The 23,988-nt window shown below is 38.7% G+C and overlaps 1 protein-coding gene across 1 annotated transcript in view; it reads right to left on the bottom strand.

The window, feature by feature from the left end:
• Positions 1-6,748: 6,748 nt before the first annotated feature.
• MRPL48 (mitochondrial ribosomal protein L48) overlaps positions 6,749-23,988 on the bottom strand; it is a 55,197-nt gene continuing 37,957 nt past the window's right edge. Inside the window, exons 6-9 of the mRNA XM_029915630.1 lie at positions 20,002-20,171; positions 10,776-10,878; positions 8,165-8,254; positions 6,749-7,047 (exon numbers count right to left, since the gene is read on the bottom strand). Of these exons, the coding sequence (XP_029771490.1) occupies positions 6,973-7,047; positions 8,165-8,254; positions 10,776-10,878; positions 20,002-20,171 (438 nt within the window). The 3' untranslated portion in view covers positions 6,749-6,972. The remainder of the gene's footprint in view (positions 7,048-8,164; positions 8,255-10,775; positions 10,879-20,001; positions 20,172-23,988) is intronic.

Raw genomic sequence — 23,988 nt, 5'->3', positions numbered from 1 at the left:
AATGGGATGACTGGTCATATATATAATATATATATATGTATACATATATATAGAGAGAGAGAGAGAGAGAGAGAGAGATGAATCTCTTGGGGCCATGTCTGCTCAGAGCTGTGGGGCATCAGAGGGAACAGTGTGGACTGCAGCTGTCAGCAAGAATCTCAAGGGAGTTAGTTGAGGTGAACCTTTAATGATGAAGGAGATGTTACCTATTTGTAACATGTAACAGAATACCATCTGCAACAAGTAGAAAGTACCTAGAAATCAGTGAGAAAAAGCAACTTTGAACAAAGTTAAAGTCGTTATTAGCTATTTCTATTGACAAAAATTGAAAGTATTTATAATGACCAATATTGGTGGGGATAAAGAACAGGCATAATCACATTTGAAGGGACAGTGAAAGTAAAGCTTTTGAAGGACAATTTGTTGGGATCTGTAAATACTTTGAATATTTCAGTAGCAGGGTATCTGGCTGGCTCATTTGGAAGAGCATACAACACTTAATCTCAGGGTCATGAGTTCAAGCCCTACTTTGGATGTATCGATTACTTAAAAATGTTTTTTAAAAATTAAAATATTTCAATAGCAATTCCCTTTTTAGGAGCCCTCTTAAATATATTTTTTACAAGATGTATATACTTTTATGTTCATTGCAGCATTTTTATATAGTGAATAAATGGTCACAGTGTAAACCTCCATCAGTAAGGACTATATTTGCTTATATATTCAAGTCTTTTACAACAGGAATGTATCTATGTGTTAATTTGTGTGATTAAAACAGAAACGAAAAACTGTGGGGAAGGTAGTGGGATTCTAGAAAAGAGGAAAGGTAGAAGGATCTCCTTAGCAGAAGGAAACCAAACCAGCTAAGCATAACTATTTTAGAACCCCAGCTCTACCAGAGAGCTATCTCTGGGTGGGTCACAGAATATATTTGGGCAAAGAGGATTCTGTTGCCACCCAAACCTGTTTGCTCAAAGTAAATAGGGATAATTCCTGTTTAATAGACATGCTTAGAGAATTAAATGAGAGACAGTATATAAATAGCAAATAATAAAAAGTACACACATATTTTGAACTATTAAAGCTCCTATATTGTATTTATATATTATATATCATATATAATATAAATGTTATGTATTATATTTTTTATTTTTTTAATTTATTTTTGATAGAGCATGAGAGAGGGAGGGTCGGAGGGGGGAGACACAGAATCAGAAGCAGGCTCCAGGCTCCAAGCTGACAGCACAGTTCCCGATGTGGGGCTCAAACACACGAACATGGGATCATGACCTGAGCTGAAGTCGGAGGCTTAATTGACTGAGCCACCAAGGTGCCCCTTATGAAGCATTTAACTCAGTCTGTTTAGTTCCAAAGTCTGCTCTCAATCCCTATGATACAATGCTCTCAAATCCCACAGTGCCACTTACTAGCTATGTGATTTGGGGCAAATTAGTTAACATCTCAGGATCTGTTTCTTCTTCTGTAAAAATACATACCATAGACCTTAAAAACTAATAAATGTAGACCTTTCTTATAAAGTTGTTGAAGGAATGAGTTAGAAACAGTGTGTGGTACATAGGAAGCATTCACTCAATGTTGCCTATTATTGTGTGCTAGGCACTCTCCTGAGTTACATTTTCTCATTTAATCCCCATAATAATCCCATTAACTCCCCTTTACAGAGGAGGAAATAAAGGTCAGTTTAGGGGGGAAGTCAGACCTTCAAGCTTATTAAGTCTATGCTGTTCTCTGTTCTGTGTTCTCATAGTCATTCAGTGCTTAGTATTATGTTTAACAAATTGTAACTAAATTTACTATGTAAATATTACCTTTATTTTTTCTTTTCTTTCTTTATTTCTTTCTTTTTTCTTTTTTTTTTTTTTAGTGTTTTACGAAAAAAATTAACCAGTACACATTGCCCACAGGGTTATAGATTGGCATGTTTTTTAATTCTCTCAGCTCTGGAGCCCACAGCCATGGAGATGTAATTTAAAGTGGTCCATGCTTGTCCCTGTATAATCTATACTGACCTCTGTACAGAGGCTCGGTGCCAGGGATGAGTGGAGAGTCTGCTTGGCTTGATGGATGCCCCCCTTGGCTAGAGCTAGGGCAGACTCAGGAGTTGGCTCTTCCTGCGAAGTCTGTGGCTGGGGACTTGGCCTGTACTCCGTACAAAGGTGCACTGTAATGGCATTTTACTAGATGAGTAATAAGAGATACCTCCCATGCTCCCTTTCTCAGGTAAAGTTGCCAGGCTAAGTCCTTGGGCTGCTGACTAGAAATCCAAAGAGAACTGGAACCAGTCCAGGTTGAAACCTTACACTTTCCGCTGTATAGAATGATAGAGCTCCCTACTCTGCTCCAGCGGGGACTTAAAGCTGGCAGAAATGGAAGGGATTCTTTACATCTCCAGCCGCTTTCTTCTGAGAGTTTTCATTCTTTGGAGCTTGGACATCCTTCAGAGCCTGGGCATTCTGTCTAAATGGTGAGCTAAACCTGAAATGACTGGAGATGAAAGTTATTCCGGAGGGATTTATAAGAACTAAATTGAGTCATTTCAGATTCTCCAGGGAGATCGGACATTTGAAGACAAAAATGGCACAAAGATATCAAAGTATACATTAAACCAGCACAAGGCACATTGGCCAATTCTGTGTGCACTGCTTTTCCAGAAGGTCTAGTTCTAGACATACCCAATGCTTACGTAGAGAGCTTTCCTTCCTTAAGTACAATTTACACCCTAGAAATAGGGGTCTCTGAGCATTACTATTTTGAATGGCCAGAATCTCCAGATTTCATTTCTTTACCTGCAACTAAAACATACCCTTTCAGAATCCACAGCTGCCAATTTCCAGCTTTCTGTGGTAGCAGAACAAGGCATCCTTAGCTGGAAGAAAGGGACTAAAATATAAAGCTGAGGATTTTGCTGGTCTTACCTAGAAAGACTGCCTATTCAATCCAAGCATTCGGTCCTGGAAAGTTACTGATGTACATAGAAATTCATTTCTCAAAACCTCAGTGATGTGCACTGAACCAGGAATTGAGTAAACTGGAGTTATCTCTGGCTGTCACTGGCTAACTCAGTGACCTTGGACAAGTCGGCTTCCCTCCCAGGCCGATTAGCTCAGCTTCCAAATGAAGACTAAAACAGATTCTGAATCCCAATCCATTGACCTTCCCTCTAGTCTCTTCTGCCTAACCCTCATGTCTGTATGGTGGTTCTAGGCACAGTTTAACCCTAACTGGGACATTCAAAATTAAAAGTATGCTGAAGGGATGAACTTTTGATAGACACAACAACATGGATAAAACACGGTAAATGAAGTCAGACACAAAAGGGTATATACTGTGATATTTATATGTAATACTAGAAAGCAAAAACTAACCTGTGGCACTAGAAATGAGATTAATGGTTGCTTCTGAGGAAGAAAGACTGAACAAATGTCAAGGAACTTTCTGGGGTTATGGAAGTATTTATCTTGATAGAAGTGTAGGTTTTATGGGTGAATACATTTTTAAAACTGATCAAATATACACTTAAGATAGGTTGTTTCACTACATATTTATTTTTAAAACAATACTTCAATTTAAAAGAGCTCTTTAAAAAGAATGCTGAAGAAGTTTAGAAAGGAAGGTAATCAACATTTACTGAGCACTTGCTAGCCCATTACGTACATTATCTCCATCTCAAACTCCCAAAAAGAGATTCTTCCCACTTTACAGATCAGAAGACTGAGGTTTATGAGGTTAAAATAACTCACCTGAGGCCTTAAGACTAAAAAGTGTAGAAACTAGCAACAGCCCAGGTTTGTCTGACTCTTTCCTTTATAAGTTGTCTCAGGGAGGGTGAGAAAGGTATTTTCAACCTAGAGCCAGAAGACTTGAATTCCATTTGATTTCACTGCCATGTGATTCTAGGAAAGTCCATTTCCTTATAGGCCTCACTCTAGAGTCAAATGGAGCTCATAATTATAACTCTGAGGTTCTAGCAATCAGAATATCTCTCATCTTTCTTGCCAGAATAAGACATTAGGAGCAATTTCCACCTGTTTCAGGACAGACTAATGAGTAACAAAAGCTTTTTGATTCTGGCAAGAGGATAAATCAACTAGGTCAGTGACACAATACTCCAAGGTGACAGAACCCAGTTGCCTCCTATTTAAGAGATAAGCCTGACTCATCCCTCCATGATGTAATGGAAAGGCATGGAGTGGGAATCGAGAGATCTGAATCCTGCTCCCAGCTCTGCCAGTGAAGCGCTCTGTGACCTTGAGTACAGCACTGCCTTTCTTCAGCCCCTAACCACACTTGCTAAACGAGAGGGTTAAGATGGCTGGGTCCTAATGTTCCTCAGCTCTAATATCTTGTCAATTTGTGAAATCCTGGGTCCTGCTTCCACAAATAGATAACAAGGAAAAGTGGGAAACTGAAAAGCAATGCTGTTTTCCAGGTTCCTGAATGGAGTCCATATGATACAGAGACTGTGTGTGTGTGTGTGTTTGCAAACAAGTGTTTATTCATCTTTTGATCTTCATGTCACTATACATCCCCCAAATTTACACTCATCCATTAGAAACTTCTCTTCTACCTTTCTAAAGGAGACTCAGCAATGAGTAACTCTACAACCAAAATACCAGTCCTCACCTGAAAAATTCTGCCCACACTCCCAGTGGGGTTCACTTGGAAGGACTAGCCTGCTGAACCTTCAGTGGGAATTCAGTGAAGCATTTTAATTGAGGGTACATGCTATCTTGACAGCCCTCTCTTAGGGTTATACCTTGAAAGGAAATCTTGAGTTTCCTCTTGTTGCCCTTAGAGACCAAGGCAGAGAAACAATAATAATGTCAGGACTAAAACTGTTGAGTTTCAGAAAAGTACATGCATGCAATGCTCTGGGCTCCCACAGAGCTCTGTGTAGGGGTATCCCACAGAAGCAAGGAGAAAGATCTGCCACTTATTAGCTATGTGACCCTTCAGGAAAAGGAAGTCACTTCATCTCTCCAAACCTCAGTTTTTGCATCTATAAAACTGGGATAATACTCTTAACCTCAAGGATAATCTTTATAAAGTACATAGATAAAATGAGGGCTCAGTAAATATGAGATGCACTAATGCATACTCAGATACACCACTCACACATAACCTTTTCACATATACAGATTCCCATCCTCATGCACACTCTTACAAAAGACTGGTTTAAGGATTAAAGCTCATTTAGTACCTTGAGCAGGGTCTAGCTCAATAAATGATAGCTATTATGTACAAAAGTATGAACAAACTAATGTTCAAAATAAGAAAAACATTAGAGGTCACGTAGACTAATGGTCCTCAAAAAAGTGACCCTGGGGAGGACATGGGTGGCTCAGTCAGTCAAACGTCGAACTTTGGCCCAGGTCATGATCTCATGGTTTCGGAGTTCAAGCCTCACATCAGGCTCTGTGCTGATATCTCAGAGCCTGGAGCCTGCTTTGGATTCTGTGTCTTCCTCTCATTCTGCCCCTCTCCCACTCACACTGTCTTTCAAAGATAAATAAACATTAAAACAAAAAGGTAACCCTGGACCAGTAGCATCAGCATTAACATCCCCTGGGAATGTGTAAGGAATTCAAATTCTAGGCCCTCATTCAAGATGTACTAAGTCAGAAGATCTGGGGGTAGAGTCCAGCAATTTATGTTTTAAATTGCCCTCCGGGTGATTCTGATACATGCTTAAGTTTGAGAATCAGTAACTTCAATCAGGGATTGACTGTTTTTATAAAGGACACATAATGAATGTTTTGGCTTTATAGTCTATGTCACAACTACTCAGCTGCCAGTGTGAAAGCAGCCACAGATGATATGTAAATGAGTGACCATGGGTCTGTCCCAATAAACAAGCAATGAGATTTTAGAACTAGATATAGGTGGTAGTTGTATAACATTGTGAATGCATTAAATACCATTGAATTTTTTGCTGTAAAATGGTTAATTTTGTGGTTTGTGAATTTCACCTCAATAAATCATACAAAAATAAATAAATAAACATGAGGTACGTGGGTGGCTCAGGGGGTTAAGCATCCATCTCTTGATTTTGGCTCAAGCTGTGATTTCACAGTTCATGAGATTGAGCCCCTGTGTCGGACTCTGCACTCATAGCGCGGAGCCTGCTTGGGATTCCCTCTCTCCCTCTCTCTCTGTCCCCACCCTGCTCATGTTCTCTCTAAATGAATAAACATTAAAACAAACAAGCAGGCAGGCAGTGGGACTTGGCTCACAAGCAGTAGCTTTCTGACCCCTGACCAAAATCAACTTTAATTTTAAAACCCATTCCAGGTAACCCTAATTAGCAGTTATGTAACATCTGCCTGAATATGACAAATCACTCACTGCCCCACAAAGCAATTTTTTGCACTATGGACAGACCCTGATTCTATCTGGAGATTTTTTTTTTTTTTCATAAAAAACCAATAGCCCCATCCTTTTTCCTTCTACACAAGTTTGTTTCACTAAAAGACTCAATGCCAGATTGATTTATAGGATGAGGTCACACTAGCTGGAGAAATATTGAAGGGAAACATGGTTCTGTGCTAAAGAGAAAACAGAATCCCTTTAGGATACCCCACAGGACATCTGGCTGGTTCAGTTGGTGGAGGATAGGACTCTTGTTCTTGGGTTTATAAGTTTAAGCCCCACCCTAGGCGTAGAGATTACTTAAAAATAAAAAATAAAAGACACTCCACAGAATGGACTGACTCATTACATACACACATGTCCATCAGCTGCAGATTTTTATTAGATTGAGGATGTCTTAGGTTGCCTCAAAGGAAAGTGGTAATTGGCAACACTCCTCCATACCTACCCAGGAGACCTTCCTGGGTAATGAGGATGGATAGTTATGATACCTAAAGGGTCTTCTTAATTTTGACCACCCAGGAAGCTCTTCCCCTTGGCACTCAATATCACCAGTCCTGGCTTGAAAGGGTCTGCAATGAGCTAGTTCAACTTGGCCAACAGTTCTTCCAGTTCTGGCCGAGCTTTGAACCTTCCCTTGAAGTCTTCTTCGGTGTGCTGGGGAGAAGAAAAAGAAAGTAAGTGGGAACTACTACAGAGCTTTCTGTTATTCATACATGCATAGCATAAAAAAAAAAAGTGGGGCACCTGGGTGGCTCATTCGGTTAAGCATCTGATTCTTGATTTCAGTTCAGGTCATGATTTTACAGTTTGTGGGCTCAAGCCCTGCATCAGGCTCTGTGCTGAGCATGAAGCCTGCTTGGGATTCTCTCCCACTCTTTCTGTCCCTCTCCCTGCTTACACATTCGCTCTCTCTTTCAAAAATAAATAAATACACATTAAAAAATTCATCAGACAGTTCTGTAGAGAATGATTCAGAGTCAAATAACTTTTATTAAGTATCTACTATGTACCAGACTTGTATTAGGTACTGGGGATTCTAAGTTGAATCGGACTTCTTCCCTGCCTTAAATGAACTTATAGTCTGATGATAGAAGACAGACATATAAAGAATTAATGTCAAAATGCTATGAGTATCTCATTAGAAGCACTTAGAATGCCCCAATTCTCCATTTACAATAGGAAATAACAAACATAAGGACTGGAATATTTGCATGACCAGCAGATGTTCTCCCCTATACAGGTCTGTGTGAAACCTGAATAACAAGAAGAGGATTAACAAGCATGGACTCAGAACAAGGAGAGCTGGATGCAGCAAATGGCATTAGTCTAAAATGACCTGATGTATCTGTCTCATGACAAGGCTTGTCTTGGCATGTGGACCCAAATACTCAGTATTTAGGCTGAAGTTCCTAATGTTTTCTAAGTTTTGCATGCCAAACTTCCTTCTGATTGGCATTCTTTTTTCAGTCAGGCTACAGTCAAGCCTTGAAGGCCCAGGAAACTCCTATTTAAAGGACATTTCCTTATTTGTGTTCTGATTAATTAGACTGTATGTAATCTTAAATCATGTTTTTGTGGTCCATAAGTCATCATCCTTGATCCACTGGAAGAGGCAGGATAATGACTATAGTAATACCAGTCTGCAAACCTTTCCTGTTTATTCTCTGGGCTAAGTTATCCACATTTCTCTCTTGTTTCTAAAGCCAGATGCTCTTATCCGTATTGAACACAGCTGGGCCACCAGAGGGTCTCTTCTCAAACTAGCACCTACCTCCTTCACTGACAATCTGACTCCTTCAGGAAGATTGCTTTGGATTATTTCCAAGAAAATCTCTGCAAATGTAGCACTCAAACCGCTGATCTGCAAAAGGAAAGAAGATGCGCTAAGAGGGGGCACTGAAAGCCAGGTGACTGGGCAGACATAGCATGGGCTCAGATGTCAGCTTCAGCAGAGCTACAGGGCCCTTGGGTAGAGGATTAACACCCAGAGCCAGTTTCAGAGCCAGCCTCTACAGGATTTCTCTTGTCATCAAAATGTCTGCTTGCTGACATAGTAGTCATGGCCAGTATCTGTTCCTGCAGACAATGAATGTCATTGCTGGACCAAGAGGTTGTCAAGTCCAGGATGACTTTCTGATTCAACTCAGGTTTACCCACATAGACTGGACTGGTGTCAGGCCTTGTGCGGAGAATACAGAAGCGAATCAGATGTGCAGTAGCAGGAAAGCAGGGGGCTCCAGGAACCCACAAGAGAAATATCTACTAACTTCGCTGTCAAAGACAGCTTCCAAAAGAAAGGTAACTTTTGGGTGGAGTCTTGAAGAAACACAGGAGTAAACCAGGAGAATTCAGCAGCAATGTGGAGGGTTTTCATAGCAGAAGAAACAATATTTAGTAAAGTGAGGTTGCATTGCACAATACCAGGGAATTAAAACTAGTTCAATTTATGGCTGGAATGAATGGGGTGAGAAGAGGAAAAGCAGGAAGAGAATCATAAAGGTATTTAGGCACTAAAGAGTTCAAACTTTATCCTATGGGGCCTCAGTGGCAAGTTAGATCTTTCTTAAGATCTGTATCTCAAATAATTTATTCCTGATAATATTTAAAGAACTAAAGATTGTTAAGTACTTAATTATTTTTAAAGTTAGCATAATAGGGGCACCTGGGTGGCTCAGTCGGTTAAGCGTCTGGCATCGGCTCAGGTCAGATCTCACAGTTCGTGGGTTCGAGCCCCACGTCGGGCTCTGTGCTGACTGCTAGCTCAGAGCCTGGAGCCTGTTTCCGATTCTGTATCTCCCTCTCTCTGACCCTCCCCGGCTCACACTGTCTCTCAAAAATAGCAATTTAAAAAAATTAATAATAAAGTTAGCATAATAGATTTAAGGTGCCACTACCTTAACATTCTGTTCATTACGGAATATATTCATCTTGTCGATATACTTCTTGAGTGGATCAGAAAGGGGTGATGTCCATACACTGGAATATTATTTGGCAACAAAAAGGAATGAAGCAGTGACATGTGCTACAACATGGATGAACCTTGAAAACATGCTAAGTGGAAGAAACCAGACAAAAAAGGCCATATATTGTATAATTCCATTTAAATGAAATGTCCAGAAGAGGTAAACCCATAGAGGCAGAAACAGATTTGTGGTTGTCAGGAGCTAGAGGGGGTGCAAGGAAAGAGGAGTGACTGCAAATGGGTACAGAGTTTCCTTTGGTGGTAATGAAATGTTCTAAAATTGTGGTGATGGTTACATAACTATGAATATATTAAAACCAATTTAATTGTACACTTTAAATGAGTAAACTATATATGAATAAATTTCTCAATAAAGCTGTTATGGGGCACCTACGTGACTCAGTCGGTTATGTCTCCAAACTCCTGATTTTGGCTCAGATCATGATGTCACTGTTCATGAGATCAAGCCCCACGTCAGGTTCTGCACTGACAGCAGGGAGCCTGCTTGGAATTCCCTCTCTCCCTCTCTCTCAAAATAAATTTTAAAAAATAACTTAAAAGATTTTTTTGATGTTTATTTTTGAGAGAGAGAGAGCACGAGCAGGGGGCAGGCAGAGAGGGAGGGAGACACCAAATCCGAAGCAGGCTCCAGGCTTGGAAGTGTCAGCACAGAGCCAATGCAGGGCTCAAACTCCCAAACCACAAGATTATGACCTGAGCCGAAGTCAGAGGCTCAACCAACTGAGCCACCCAGGTGCTCCTAAAAATATAAACTTTAGGGGCACCTGGGTGCCTCATTCAATTGAGTGTCTGACTTCGGCTCAGGTCATGATCTCACAGTTTGTGGATTCGAGCCCGACATCATGCTCTGTGCTGACAGCTCAGAGCCTGGAGCCTACTTCGGATTCTGCGTCTCCCTCTCCCTCTGCCCCTCCCCTGCTCAAGCTCTGTCTCTTTCTGTCTCAAAAATAAATAAACATTAAAAATTTTTTTAAAAAACTTTACAAAGAAAAAATCAGTTCCTCTACAATTAGGTGTAGGACAGGTGTGGAATATCCCAGTGGAGGAGTCCAGTAAACAAGTGGGTATCAAGTTTGAAGCTCAATGAGAGAACAGGACTGGAGATGTAGACCGAGGGATTATCAGTATATAACCCATCAGGACTGAGAGATACGTGTCAGGGAGTTTTCAGTATATAATAGTGGACGCTGAGGCCAGGGGAATGAATGAGATTCCGTAGAAGGAAGGTATTACATAAGGAGAGATGGAAGGATCAATAACTAAACCCTGGAGAACATCATCATTTACAGGGGCAGAGGGGCATCATTTGAAGAGGAAGAGAAGGGCATGGTAGAAGGATCAAAAAAATAGAAGAACCAGGAGAGGCAAATACATTTCAAGTTTCTCCCAGAGTGCCTACCTGAACCACTCGCTCATGGGTGGTAAGAACGGAGTCCAGGAACATTTTGCTGCCTTGGTCTTGCAGCCGCAATACCTCCATGGTTTTGGTGGGCATCGCATAACTGTGGGAAAGAAGAGTCAGCTATGAGGAGGGTTCCCAGAAGTCAACAGCACCACTTGCATCAGGGTGGTCCCCGAGTACAGTCACTGATGCAATGCAGTGGCTCCTAGAACCTAGGGCTGTTTGTCTGCAATCAGGGTAAAGGAACCAGATCCTCTTAAACCTCCTCCAGAAGCTTCTAAACTCCCTGAGGGAAGAGACCATGTCTAATGCCTTTCTGCATCGCTAGTTCTTGCCTGGTAGAACACTGAATAAAATCTGATTAATAACTATTCACTGCTACTAAAGAAAAGCCAATTCTAAAAGAATCAGTCTCATCACTTTGGAAGCTAACCTTAGGTATTTCACTTCTGAAGAAATGAGGCATGAAACTTAACTGTTTTAAAAGAGCAACCTCAGCACCACTGACATTTTAGACCAAATAATTCTTTGTTGTGGGGGAGATTGGCCTATGTATCCCTAATTTCTACCCAAAAGACACCAACAGTACTCCCTGAAATGGCGACAATAAAAATTATCTCCAGACATTATTAAATGTCCCCCGCTTGAGAGATATTCTTGTAAACACTATGCTTGCTATAATTCGCTTCAGCAAATCTACATCCTGCAGTGAAAAGAACACTGGAATTAGGGTCAAATATTGACCCTGTGGCTTATTAACAAAACTTACTGAGGCAACTTACTTGTCTCTCTCGGCCTCAGTTTACTCCACAATAAAGAGGATTACAATCTAGGTCTGTATTAATGGACACATAAAGATCAGGTGTGGTGATGAAATAGGACTGATGGCTACATAGAAATATGGTATTAGTGCTGCATTCATCTTGTCAAAAAGGTCATCAAAATGAAAATAAATGGAATAATAATAATAACAGTAGAATTCCTGAATTTTCATGCCACACAATGCTTCATCACTTGATAGCAAGGGGTGTGGCCCTCTATGAAATGAAAAATGGAATAATGGAGTGAATGGTGGAAGTGGATTAGAGGCATGATAGTCCTGGATTTAAGTGTTGGCCCTGCCACTTATTATCTTTTTGACTACAGACAAATTAATTCAGTTTTCCAAGTTTCAGATTCTTTAGCTACAAAATGGGGATAATGATACCTAGTTCATAGAGTTGTTGCAATGATTAAATAAGATTATATAAGTAATTTGCCTGGTATAATATGCCTACAAATGCCAATTCCCTTGCTCTTATAAACAGTAAATGCTAGGTATTGCAAACTCTTCCTTACCACTTTCTAGCACAATCTCTGCCCTCCTCTTCCAATTCAAATTGGGTAATAACTTCCCTACATAAAAAAAAATTAGGACACATTTATAGACTTTTATGGAAAATAAAATGAAACAGCTATGTAAAGGCTTTCAGGAAAGTAAAAAGCACTCTAAAATGCTAGCTTTCCTTCCTGACATTCTGCAATAAGACTGATTAAAGTAGGAGTTTTCCATGCCTACCTCTGAGCATGCATTTTATTCAACACTTATTTTTGCAAGATTTCATTGATTTGTTCATTAATTCATTTACTCAACAAACATTTACTGAAAGCCTGTTTTGTCTAGGCACACTGGCGGGCAATATGCAGCCTATTGCTTTAAAGGAGCTCACTAAGAGTGTTTTGGAGAGACAGGTAAATCACAAACATCTTCATTACAGTAAGACAAAGGCAACAATAGTCATGTACTGAATATTACAGGGACAAGAAAGAGAAAGGGAGCTCAGGGAAGGATTCACATTTTATCAAAGGTAGCATTTTATCAAAATATAAAGAACGAACATAATAGGCATTTGCCTGGGAGGCATTCCAAAAAAGTGAAGCAGTTATTGACAAAGGCAAGGAAGCATGAGAGGCCCTCAGAACCAACAGAAAAGCTATAGTTTGACAAAGAAATACTGGGAACTCTGGTCATTTTAAGGTAGACTAGGCCTTTGAGTTGTAAGAATATTTGTAATTTTTTCTTCAGTTTCTACACTTTTCTGTATTTTACAAATTTTCTGCAATAAACATTACTTGGATGATCATACAGGAAAAGCACAAGGGAAAAAATGAAATAATTGAATATCAAAAGTCAAACTAAAATGACAAAATAATGCTACCTTCGGGGAATACTGCCTGGGGTGGGACCCAGGGGAGCCCGTTGGGGTATTAGGGAGCTTAGAATCTGTGGATTCTACTACACATAAATTATACCTCCATTTTAAACAATGTAAGTGGACTTCAAGAAAAAAAAAAAAGCAAAGAGTAGCATTACAGAGAGTGATGCTGAGTGATGCTTTTAGTCTCCACAAAGCACAGGGGCTACCTCAGCTTCAGGCTTGGAAGCTGCTCCCAGATGAGTGCGATTTCCATCTCTAGGCAGCTGCTCAGCAAGGGAGACAGGCAGATAAGAGACCTGCAGGACCATCTTCCTCTCCCCTCCCGGGTGAGTTGCAGCTGCAGCAGTGCAGACCATTTATAGAACAAAAGCCAGGACTTTGCTCCCCTGCCCAATTCCATCTCAAGGTCAGAGCCCTACCCCACCACTCCCAGAGGAAAAATGGATCATGATGAAATGAAAATCATAAGAAAAGAAAATCATTTCATCTCTGAAAAGCTGGGCAGTGAGAAAGCCTAACAATACAATGGTCTGAAAACCTCAATCAATGCAGAGAAGGGAGTTGCTGAAAATGAATATCTCTTTATGCTCTGTGCTATTTGGAGCAACGAGCTAGAAAAGAGGCAAAAAGCAGCACATCTTCATTCTGCTCTTCTAGGAATCATGTCCATGAATTGAAACTCAATCCAAGTCAATGAATATTTATTCAGTGCTTACTACTGTCAGGTACTGGGAAAGGTCTTAAGGTTACACTGGTAATGGAGATCGAAAGTCCTTTCCTTCTAGATCTTAGAGTCTAAGAAGACCAATAATAGTCAAGTAATTACAAGGGAAAGGAATGAGGGCCATGAAAGGGAAGTTATATAATCTTCACTTCTCCCAAATATATAATACAAAGACTTAATTTAATGAGGTTCTCTGAAGAGATGACATCCAAATACAAAGCCTAAGAAAAAGCAGGGGTGAGTTAGGTAAAGGGGAAAGAGTATTCTAAGCTTTAGAGAAGAAGCATATGCACAGGTCCTGAGGTGGAAAGGGATAAAACCAAGGCCTCTGTCAACTGGAAAGAGAGGAAGACAGAACAGGAAATATTAATTAAGGCAACAGAAGCAAGCCCTGGCCATAGAGCACCTAGCAAGCCATGTGAGGAACTTTCATTTTGATCCTAAAGGAATGGGAAACCATAGAAGGATTTTAAGCATGGTAGTAACATGATCACATTTCCATTCTGTAAAATGCACACTGAAGGCTGTGTGGAGAACCAGTTACAAAGAATTGAGAATTTAAAAAAAAAAATAGATTCAAATCCAGACTTTGCCTTTTATTAGATGTATGACCATAGACAAGCTTCTATTATATTCATAATAATAATAATAATAATAATAATAATAATAATAGCAGCCAACTGTTGTTGGGAACAGTTATAATTTTCCTTAATTTTCATTATAGCCTTTTCAGTTAGGAACTTACGTTAATTTTATTTTACAGATGAGGAAACCAAGAAACAGAGTTTAAGTAAACTGCCCAATGCCACACAGTAAGAAGTAAAACCCATCCAATCTGGCCTCAGAGTTGATACTTTGATTCACTCTGTGTTAGGTGCTTCTTTGAATTAAGCAAAATTGTGCAAAAAAAGCCAGAGTGGTTGGCTAATAGTAGGTGCTCAACAAACGCTACTGCCTTCCTGCCTTTACTCAAAAGAAGCCAGAGCTTTCCACAGCCAGGTTTTAAAAACAGCACCTTTTAGGGGCGCCTGGGTGGCTCAAGGTCGGGTAAGCATCCAACTTAGGCTCAGGTCATGATCTTGCGGTTTGTGGGTTCCAGCCCTGCATCGGGCTCTGTGCTGACAACTCAGAGCCTGGAGCCTGCTTCAAATCCTGTGTCTCCCTCCCTCTCTGCTCCTCCCCTGCTCACGCTGTCTCTCTCTTTCGCTTTCTTTCTCTCTCTCAAAAATAAACATTAAAAACAGTTTTTTAATAAAAATAAGTAAAAAATAAAAACATCACCTTTTAAAAAGTCCTTCTAAAAACGTAAAAAATGAGCAGCGTTGGTGGTATAGTGGTGAGCATAGCTGCCTTCCATAAAAATGTAAAAAACACTATTTTAGGGAGCTGACCCACTGTAGGTATGATAACATTCTGTAAATGACACCTAATGCCTCTTTGCCACCACAACCTTTGTGAAACTACCCCTATTACCTGCCAGCTAAAAAAATTCTCAGTAGTTATTAACAACAATATTATTTACAGAGTATTTACAATGTTCCAGTCTCTCTGCTAAGTGCTATCATATACTTACTAAAATTTGAACACAGGCAGTTTGATTCCAGAGCCTATACTCTTAACCATTTGTTACTCAAAGTATGGCCTGTAGGCAAGTTAAGTTGCTGGTGAACAAACTTCATGTTATCAGTCCGTTACAAGATAAGAAGCATGCAACAGTCATTAAACACGCCAACATTTAATTCAGCCAACATTTTTTTTTTCAATAGCGAGACTTTCTTGATGAAGGAAGCAAAGCACTAATGTACATTTTGGCATTAGCTTCTGATATCTTTGCAGAGTGGCACTTTGAGGAAGCATTGCTCTAAATTATTTGCTGTTCTGCCTCCTTGAACTGACATTGCATTTTATCCTTCACTTAGCACCTTCCACATTACGTTGTATACACACACACACACACACACACACACACACCCTAAAATCAGGGAAATTCTTAGAATACTCCAGTCAGGATGTCTAGCACAATACCTACCAAACTGCAGGAAGAGAACTCAATTAGTATTTTAATTCATTAATTAAAAATGCTTTCATTAAATTTTAGGAAATGTATACCATGTATACATACACTTGCATTGTGCAGTCACATTCAAGAACCTGTCATTCTTTCAACAATGGCTTAATGTCCCCCATGTGGCAGGTCCTGTGCTAGATGCTAAAGAAATAAAGAACACAGTTCCCACTAGTCAGCAGGGAGGGCGGCTGACACATGAATAGATCATTACAGCCCAGAGCACTAAGTGACATGGTAGAAGTGTGCATCAAGTGCTGAAGAGGCAGCCAACTCTCTGGGGCATCAGGAAAAGATAAAGCACATCTTTAGGCCTAAAACAACTGAAGTACTATTAGCTGTGAGAGCTACAGTCACAGCTTATTATCCAATCTTCTAAAGAGTATGTTAGGCACAGTTATACTCCAAGTTATAAAGGTTTAAAAGTTCAACTTTAGCTTAAGGATTTAAAATAACACCCATATGATTAGAAATATTGGTGTCAGGCAGAAATTAGTTAAATCTAGGCCACTTACTGGTTTTGTGACTTTTGGGCTTTCTGAGCCTTGGTTTCCTCATTTGTAAAATGGGAACATACTACTATCTGATGGGTGAGAAAGTATAACTTTTGTCATATCCACACACTATGCCACGTATTACCTCGCCACAACGACAAACCACCCAAATGATTATTTAATATTTGTCTTTAAATCAATTAATTTAAAAAGTTAATTTAAAAAATAAACTTGAAGGGCACCTGTGTGGCTCAGTTGGTTAAGCATCCAGCTGTTGATTTCAGCTCAGGCCATGATCTCACAGTCATGAAAATAAGCCACGCTTAGCATGGAGCCTGCTTGGGATTTTCTCTCTCCCTTTCCTGCTGCCCCTTCCCTGCTCACATTCCCCCCCCCCCAATCAATAAATAAATAAACTTTAAAAAATTAAAAAAATTAACTTGAGAGGTAGAGCAACTGGAATTCAAGTTGCTGATGTGAAAGAAAATGGTAAAGCCACTTTGGAAAACAGTTTAACAGTTTCTTATAAATTTAAACATCTACTGTACTTACCATTCGACCAGGCAATCACTTTCCTAGAGAAATGAAAACTTATGTTCTCACAAAAACCTGTACATGTTTATAGTGGCTTTACTTATAATTGCCAAAAACTGGAAACAATACAAATGTCCTTCAACTCTTGAATAGATCAACAAACAACATCCACTCAATGAATGAAATGCTAATCAGCAACAAAAAGGAACAAACTACCTGACACAGGCAACAATATGGATGAATCTCAAATACAGTATCCTAAGTGAAAGAAGCTAGACTCAAAAGGAAAAATACTATATAATTCCATTTATATGGCGAAAAGGCAAAAGCATGGGGTAGTGGGGCACCTGGGTGGCTAGTAGGTTAAGCATCCAATTTCAGCTCATGTCATGATCTTGCAGTTTATGGTTCAAGCCCTGTGTTGGACACTGTGCTGACAACTCAGAGCCTAGAGTCTGCTTTGGATTCTGTCTCTCTCTCTCTCTCTCTCTCTCTCTCTCTCTCTCTCTCTCTTTCTCTCTCTGCCCCTCCCTCACATGTGCTCACTTGCTCTCTAACTCTCGCTCTCACTCTCTCTCACTCACTCTCAAAAATAAATAAATAAACATTTTTTCAAAGTCTTAAAAAAAAAACCCATAGGAGCAGAAACCAGATCATTAGTTGTGAGAGACTGGGGGTAAGGGGAGGAAGTGACTACAAAGGTGGAAAGGAATTTTTTGGGATAATGTAAATGTTCTACATCTTGATGATGGTAGTACATATTGTGTGCATTTGTCAAAACTCATAGAAATTGTTCACTAAAGGGGTGAATCTTACTGATGTAAATTGTATCTCAAGAAGTCTGACTTTATACCACCACTGTAAATGGGAGACCAGTATCAGCTGCCATAAATAAAAGTTAAAAAGAAAAATACAATGGGGGTGACAGGCTGGCTCAGTCTGTAGAAAACACAACTTTTTTTTAAAGTTTATTTATTTATTCCGTGGAGGGAGGGGCAGAGAGAGAGGGAGAGAGAATCTCAAGCAGGCGTCATGCTGTTAGCACAGAGCCCCACGTGTGGCTCCAACTCCTGAATCGTGCATGACCTTTGCTGAAATTAAGAGCTGGACACTCAACCAACTGAAGCACCCAGGTGCCCCAGAACACATGACTCTTGATCTCAGGATCATGAGTTCAAGTCCCATGCTGAGCCTAGAGCTTACTTTAAAAAAAAAAAAAGTACAACAAAAACAAAATAAATTCTAGTTAGATACAATTGCTGAGTCTGAGGTCCTTTCTCTGTTACAAAGATAGGAAGTGCTAGAGTGGTGTTAAGGACATACCAGAACCATATGAAGAATTTCTCCTTGACATAATTAGGATGAATGAGAGTTAAAAAGGGAAGACATTTCTCGCCATGTGATTTAATGTTATTTAAAGCAAACTACAGAACATCCCACACCTTCTGAAACCCTGAGATAAGATATGTAAAGTGCCTGGCCTGGAGTAGGTAGCCAGCAAATGTTAGTTCTCCTCCCCTGCAGTTTTCCAACAAACCCAAAGAATAAATGAAAAGCAGAGCAGGCGAAGAAAACCTTAAATAAATGAGGAGATATACCTTTTTAATGCATCAGAGGAATCAAAATAGATGTCAATTCTCTTCAAATTGACCTACAGATTCAACACAATCCCAATAAAATTCCATCAGGTTCCTTTCTGTAGAAATCAACAAACTAATTCTAAAATTTTTATGGAAAACCAAAAATGACCTAGAATAGCCAAAATAATTTTGAAAAAAAAGCACAAAGTTGTAGTTGCAGTAATCCACCTACAGTAATCAAGACAGTCTGATATTGGTATAAGTATAGATATATATATACATCACTGTAACAGAAGAGAGCACAGAAATAGACCCACATGTAGACGGTTAATTGACTTTCAAAAAGTGCTAAGACAATTTGTTAAACCTAGAAAATCTTTTTAACAAATGGTGCTAGAACAACTAGTTATTTATATGAAAAAAAAACCCTCTGACCCATATCCCATATCATATATAAAAACGACTCAAAATGGATCATAGGCCTAAATGTAAAACTTAAAAATATAGAACCTTTAGAAGAAAGCACAGGAGAATATCTTTGTGATCTTGGGTTAGATAATGTTTTCTTAGATATGACACCAAAAGCATGAATAGTAAAAGAAAAAATTAATCAACTGAACTTTAGCAAACTTTAAAAAAAGTCTGCTTTCCAAAGGACTCAACTAAGAAAATGACAAGGTAAGTCACAGACAGGGAGAAAATATTTACAAAACACATACTGAAAAAGAACTGATATCCAAAAATAAAGAATTTTCATAACTTAATAAGAAAACAAACCCAGTTTTAAAAATGGACAAAAGATTTATATAGTCATCAAAGTAGATATACAGAATGCAAATTAGCACACGAAAAGATATCAAAATCATTATTTACTAGGGAAATGAAAATTAAAACTACTATGAAATACCACTGTATATCTATTAGATGTATCTTTAGGAAAAAATTGACAATACCAAATGCTGACCAAGGAAAGGAGTTACTGTAATTCTCATACATTGTTGGTGGGAAAACAAAATGGTGCAGCCACTTTGGAAAACAGATGTCAGTTTCTTATGAAGTAAAACATACATTCACATACAATCTCCAAATCCCAGACTTAGGTAGCTCTCCAGAAGAAAAGATATATGCTCCACAAAACATATATGAGAATGCTTATGACAGCTCTATTTCTAATTACCAATAAACTAGAGAACAATGAAAATGTACATCAACTGGTGAATGGACAAGCCAATTAGGGTCCAGATTTAATGGAATACTACTTAGGAATAAAATACTTGCAAAAACATGGATGAATCTTAAACACATTATTCTAAGTGAAAGAGGACAGACACAAAAAGCTACCCATTGTAGGATTCCATTTACATGATGTTCTGGAGAACTTAAAACAATAGAGACAGAAAATCAATTGTTGGTTGGGATCTGACTAAACCTGGGCACTGGGGAAATTTGGGGGTTAATGGAACTGTTCTACATTCTGATTGTGATAAATTATATACCTAAAAAGGGTGTATTTTACTAAATGTAAATTATACCTCAATAACATTTAATAACATTTAATTATCACTTAATAACAAAGCAGACCATGCCATTCACACCAAAAACACCCCACACAAAGGCATCCTTCATACCTCTCCTCAACTTTAATGGATAGATGGTTGCAGAGGTTGTGAACATATTGGGCATAGCTCTCTGTCAGGGCCATGTCGTATGCAGTCAGGTGAATGTTTAAAACCCCATATTCATAATCTGTTCCCAAATTAATGGGTCTTACTTCTACTTTTCCTCTCTTCTTCTTGGGCTAAACCAAAAACAAAAAGAGAAAGAAAATAAATCAAAGTATAATACAAAAAATTCAAAGCATCCCATCTTGTTATAAAAGAAATCAATCTTTCATATAAATTTGTTTACCATTTGTCTCTTAGGTTACCCCACCTTCAAACTAAAGTTCCTTTGGGAAAAAAAGAGTAGCTTCCCTTGCCAGTTTGGGCTGTGACATAAGCCAACACAAGGAGAGGGAATATTGCTGGCATTCCTTTAACACAAGTGACTATCTTCTGCAATTAACTTGATATGAGACCCACCTTTCTCATCTCTGGCCCTCAGCTTCCCAATTTTCAAATTGGCGGAGTTTTGATTCTTAATCTAGAACTCCTGGTGGAATTTCAAGTGGTCTATCGACCTTGAAATCTATATGCAAAATTTTACATGCATGCATATTTTTCTGAAAGAATCCTTAGCTTTCATTAGAAACTTAAAGAAATCAATTGCAAGGAAATCAGCATTAGTTCTCTTCCAGCCCTCCTAGTGTTGAATTTCTGCAGGCATTTAGTCTTCCTTTTTTTTTTTTTTGTTTATTTATTTGTTTCGAGAAAAAGAGCGTGCACAGGGAGGGGCAGAGAGAGAGAGAGAGAGGGAGGGAGAATTCTAAGCAGGCTACCCACCATCAGTGCAGAGCCCTGTGCAGGGCTAGACCTCATGAACTACGAGATCATAACCTGGGCCGAAAGCAATAGTCAGATGCTTAACTAAATGAGCCACCCAGGAGCCCCTAGTCTTCCTTTAAAGAACTGAGAAATAGGGGCACCTAGGTCGCTCAGTCGGTTAAACATCTGACTTAGGCTCAGGTCATAATCTCAAGGTTCCTGAGTCCAGGCCCCACATTGGGCTCTCACAGCTCAGAGCCTGGAGCCTGTTTCAGATTCTGTGTCTCCTTCTCCCTCTGTCCCTCCCCCATTCATGCTCTGTCTCTCTCTCTCTCAAAAAAAAAAAATAAATAAACATTTTAAAAAATTTTAAAGAATTGAGACATAGACAAATTATTTCTTTTAAAAAATTTTTTAATGTTTATTCAATTTTGAGAGGCAGAGCATGAGTGGGGGATGGGGTGCAGAGAGAAAAGAAGACACAGAATCCAAAGCAGGCTCCAGCCCCTGAGCTGTCAGCAAAGAGCCCAAAGCAGGGCTTAAACCCATATTGCTTCACTACATATCAACCTGTGCAAGCTGTGGTAAAAAGTTAAAATGAGGCCTGGAAAAATAGATATTTAACCCAACATAGATCAAGATCAAGAAAGCTTCTCAACTGGAAATAATCTAACCTAAATGCCCATCAAGAGGGGGGACTTGTTAAATAAATCAATGGAACATTCCTACAATAGTATAACATTATGCAGCTTTAAGAAGGGATAGGAATTTCTTTATATACTATATGGAAAAGTCTTTAAAATAAATGATAAAAGGGGGCGCCTGGGTGGCTCAGTCGGTTAAGCCTCCAACTTCGACTCAGGTCAGATCTCACGTTCGTGGGTTCGAGCCCCGCGTCAGGCTCTGTGCTGACCGCTAGCTCAGAGCCTGGAGCCTGCTTCCGGTTCTGTGTCTCCTTCTCTCTCTGCCCCTCCCCCTCTCATGCTCTGTTTCTCTCTGTATCAAAAATAAATAAAACATTTAAAAAAAAGTTTAAAATAAATGATAAAAGCAAACTGTAGAATAACATGCTCAGAATATTCCCATGCATATAAAAAGAATGTGTGTGTGTGTGTGTGTGTGTGTGTGTGTGTGTGTAACTACATACATATTTATTTGCTCATATATTTAAAAAAACATGTCTGGAAGGATACACAAAAATACTAATATCATTGGCTGCCTGTGAGGAAACTGGATAGCTTGGGCATGGGGTGGGAAAAAGACTTTTTGTAAGCTATTTCCTTTCTATATTTTTTAATTTTTAATAAAGTTAATCTTTTGTCAGTTCAAAACTAGAATCTTAAACTCTACTATGCTTTAAAATAAACTTTTTAATAATAGTTTTATTGCAATATAATACGCATACTGAAGGGGCATCTGAGTGGCTCAGTTGGTTAAATTCAAAGCTCAGAGCCTGGAGCCTGCTTTAGATTCTGTGTCTCCCTCTCTCTCTGTCCCTCCTCTGCTCACACTCGCTCGCTCTCTTTCTTTCTCTCTCTACCTCTCAAAAAATGAATAAAACATTAAAAAAAATTAAATACACATACTGAAAACAATGCATAAATAAGTACAGAACTCAATGAATTTTCAAAGTGAAAATATCTGTATAATCAGTATCCTGAATAAGAAATAGACCACTACCAGCACCCCAAAAGCTCCCACCCCTCAAATTAATGACCACTATTCTTACTTCTAAAACCATAGAGTGATTTTGCCTGTTTTTGAAATTCATGCAAATAGAATGATACACTATGTTATCTTTTATGTCTGCCTTCTTTCATTTATTATATTTGTAAAGTTCATCATGTATTTGGTGAAACAGCAGTTCTTTCCTTCTCATTGTTCTAGTAGTCCATTGAATGAATATACAATTTATTTATCCTTTTTACAGTTGATAGAAATCTGGGTTGTTTCTGATGTGGGTCCATAATGAATATTACTTCTACCCATGTTCTCGTATGTATCTTTCAATGAACACATGTATACATTTTTGTAGGGGACATACCTAGAACCTGAACTACTGAATCATAGAGTATGCATATGTTCATCTTTAATAAGTACTCTGAAATAGTTTTACAAAGATGTTTCCAACTATTCTCCCACCAGAATGAATGAGAATTCTAATTGCTCTACATTCTTGTCAACACAAAACTTAGTGTAGTCGAGTTTTCTGGTTTGCTTTAGCCATCCTAGTTGGTATGAAGTAGTAATGAACTAGGGTTTCAACTAGCAGTTCCTTTAAATCTATTGAGCCTGAGCACTTTCCCATTTGGATATTCTCTTTTATAATATACCTATTCAAGTATTATGCCCATTTTTTAGGTTTGGGTTGTCTGCCTTTCTTTTACTGATTTGTAGATTCTTTTTTTTTGGTAGATTCTTTTTATATTCTAGATATGATCCTTTGTTAAATATACATGCTGCAAATATCTTCTTCCTCCCTATAGCTTCCCTCTTCATATTTTCATAGTGCATCTTGATGAGTAGAAGTTCTTATTTTTCATGTAATTCAATTCACTCATTCTTTCTCTTATGGTGATAGTGATTTGTGTGTCCTGTTTAAGAAATCTCTATCTTGGGACGCCTGGGTGGCTCAGTCAGTTGAGTATCCGACTTCGGCTCAGATCATTATCTTGAGGTTCGTGAGTTCAAGCCCCGTGTCAGGCTCTGTGCTAACAGCTCGGAGCCTGGAGCCTCTCTTTAAATTCTGTGTCTCCCTCTCTCTCTGACCCTCCCCTGCTCATGCTGTCTCTCTCTCTCTCTCTCTCTCAAAAATAAATAAAACATTAAAAATTTAAAAACAAAAAATAAATATCTTAAGATCATGAAGATATTCTCATATGTCATCTTCTAGTAATGGATTATTTTAATATTTATATTTAGACCTAGAATCTATTTTTTTTAATCTTCTAATTTATTTATTTATTTATTTTTAAGCCTCTTACATACAATTCTTTTTATTATTTTTTTTACTTTATAAAGTTTCATATTTTTTTAACATATGCAATTATTTTCCATCCTTTACAATACAGTAGTTGCAATGACACTCAAAACAGAAAAGCAAAGTAAAAAATCAAAACACCAACTTCTGTTTCATGTAATTAGACTTATACAGAAATTAGAAGGTTAAGTAACAACTAGTTAATCACCTAA

This window comes from Suricata suricatta, chromosome 11 (assembly GCF_006229205.1).
Source record: "Suricata suricatta isolate VVHF042 chromosome 11, meerkat_22Aug2017_6uvM2_HiC, whole genome shotgun sequence".
In the NCBI taxonomy this organism is placed as follows: domain Eukaryota; kingdom Metazoa; phylum Chordata; class Mammalia; order Carnivora; family Herpestidae; genus Suricata; species Suricata suricatta.
The sequence above is the reverse complement of the archived record's forward strand: the minus strand, read 5'-3'. Positions and strand labels throughout refer to the sequence as shown.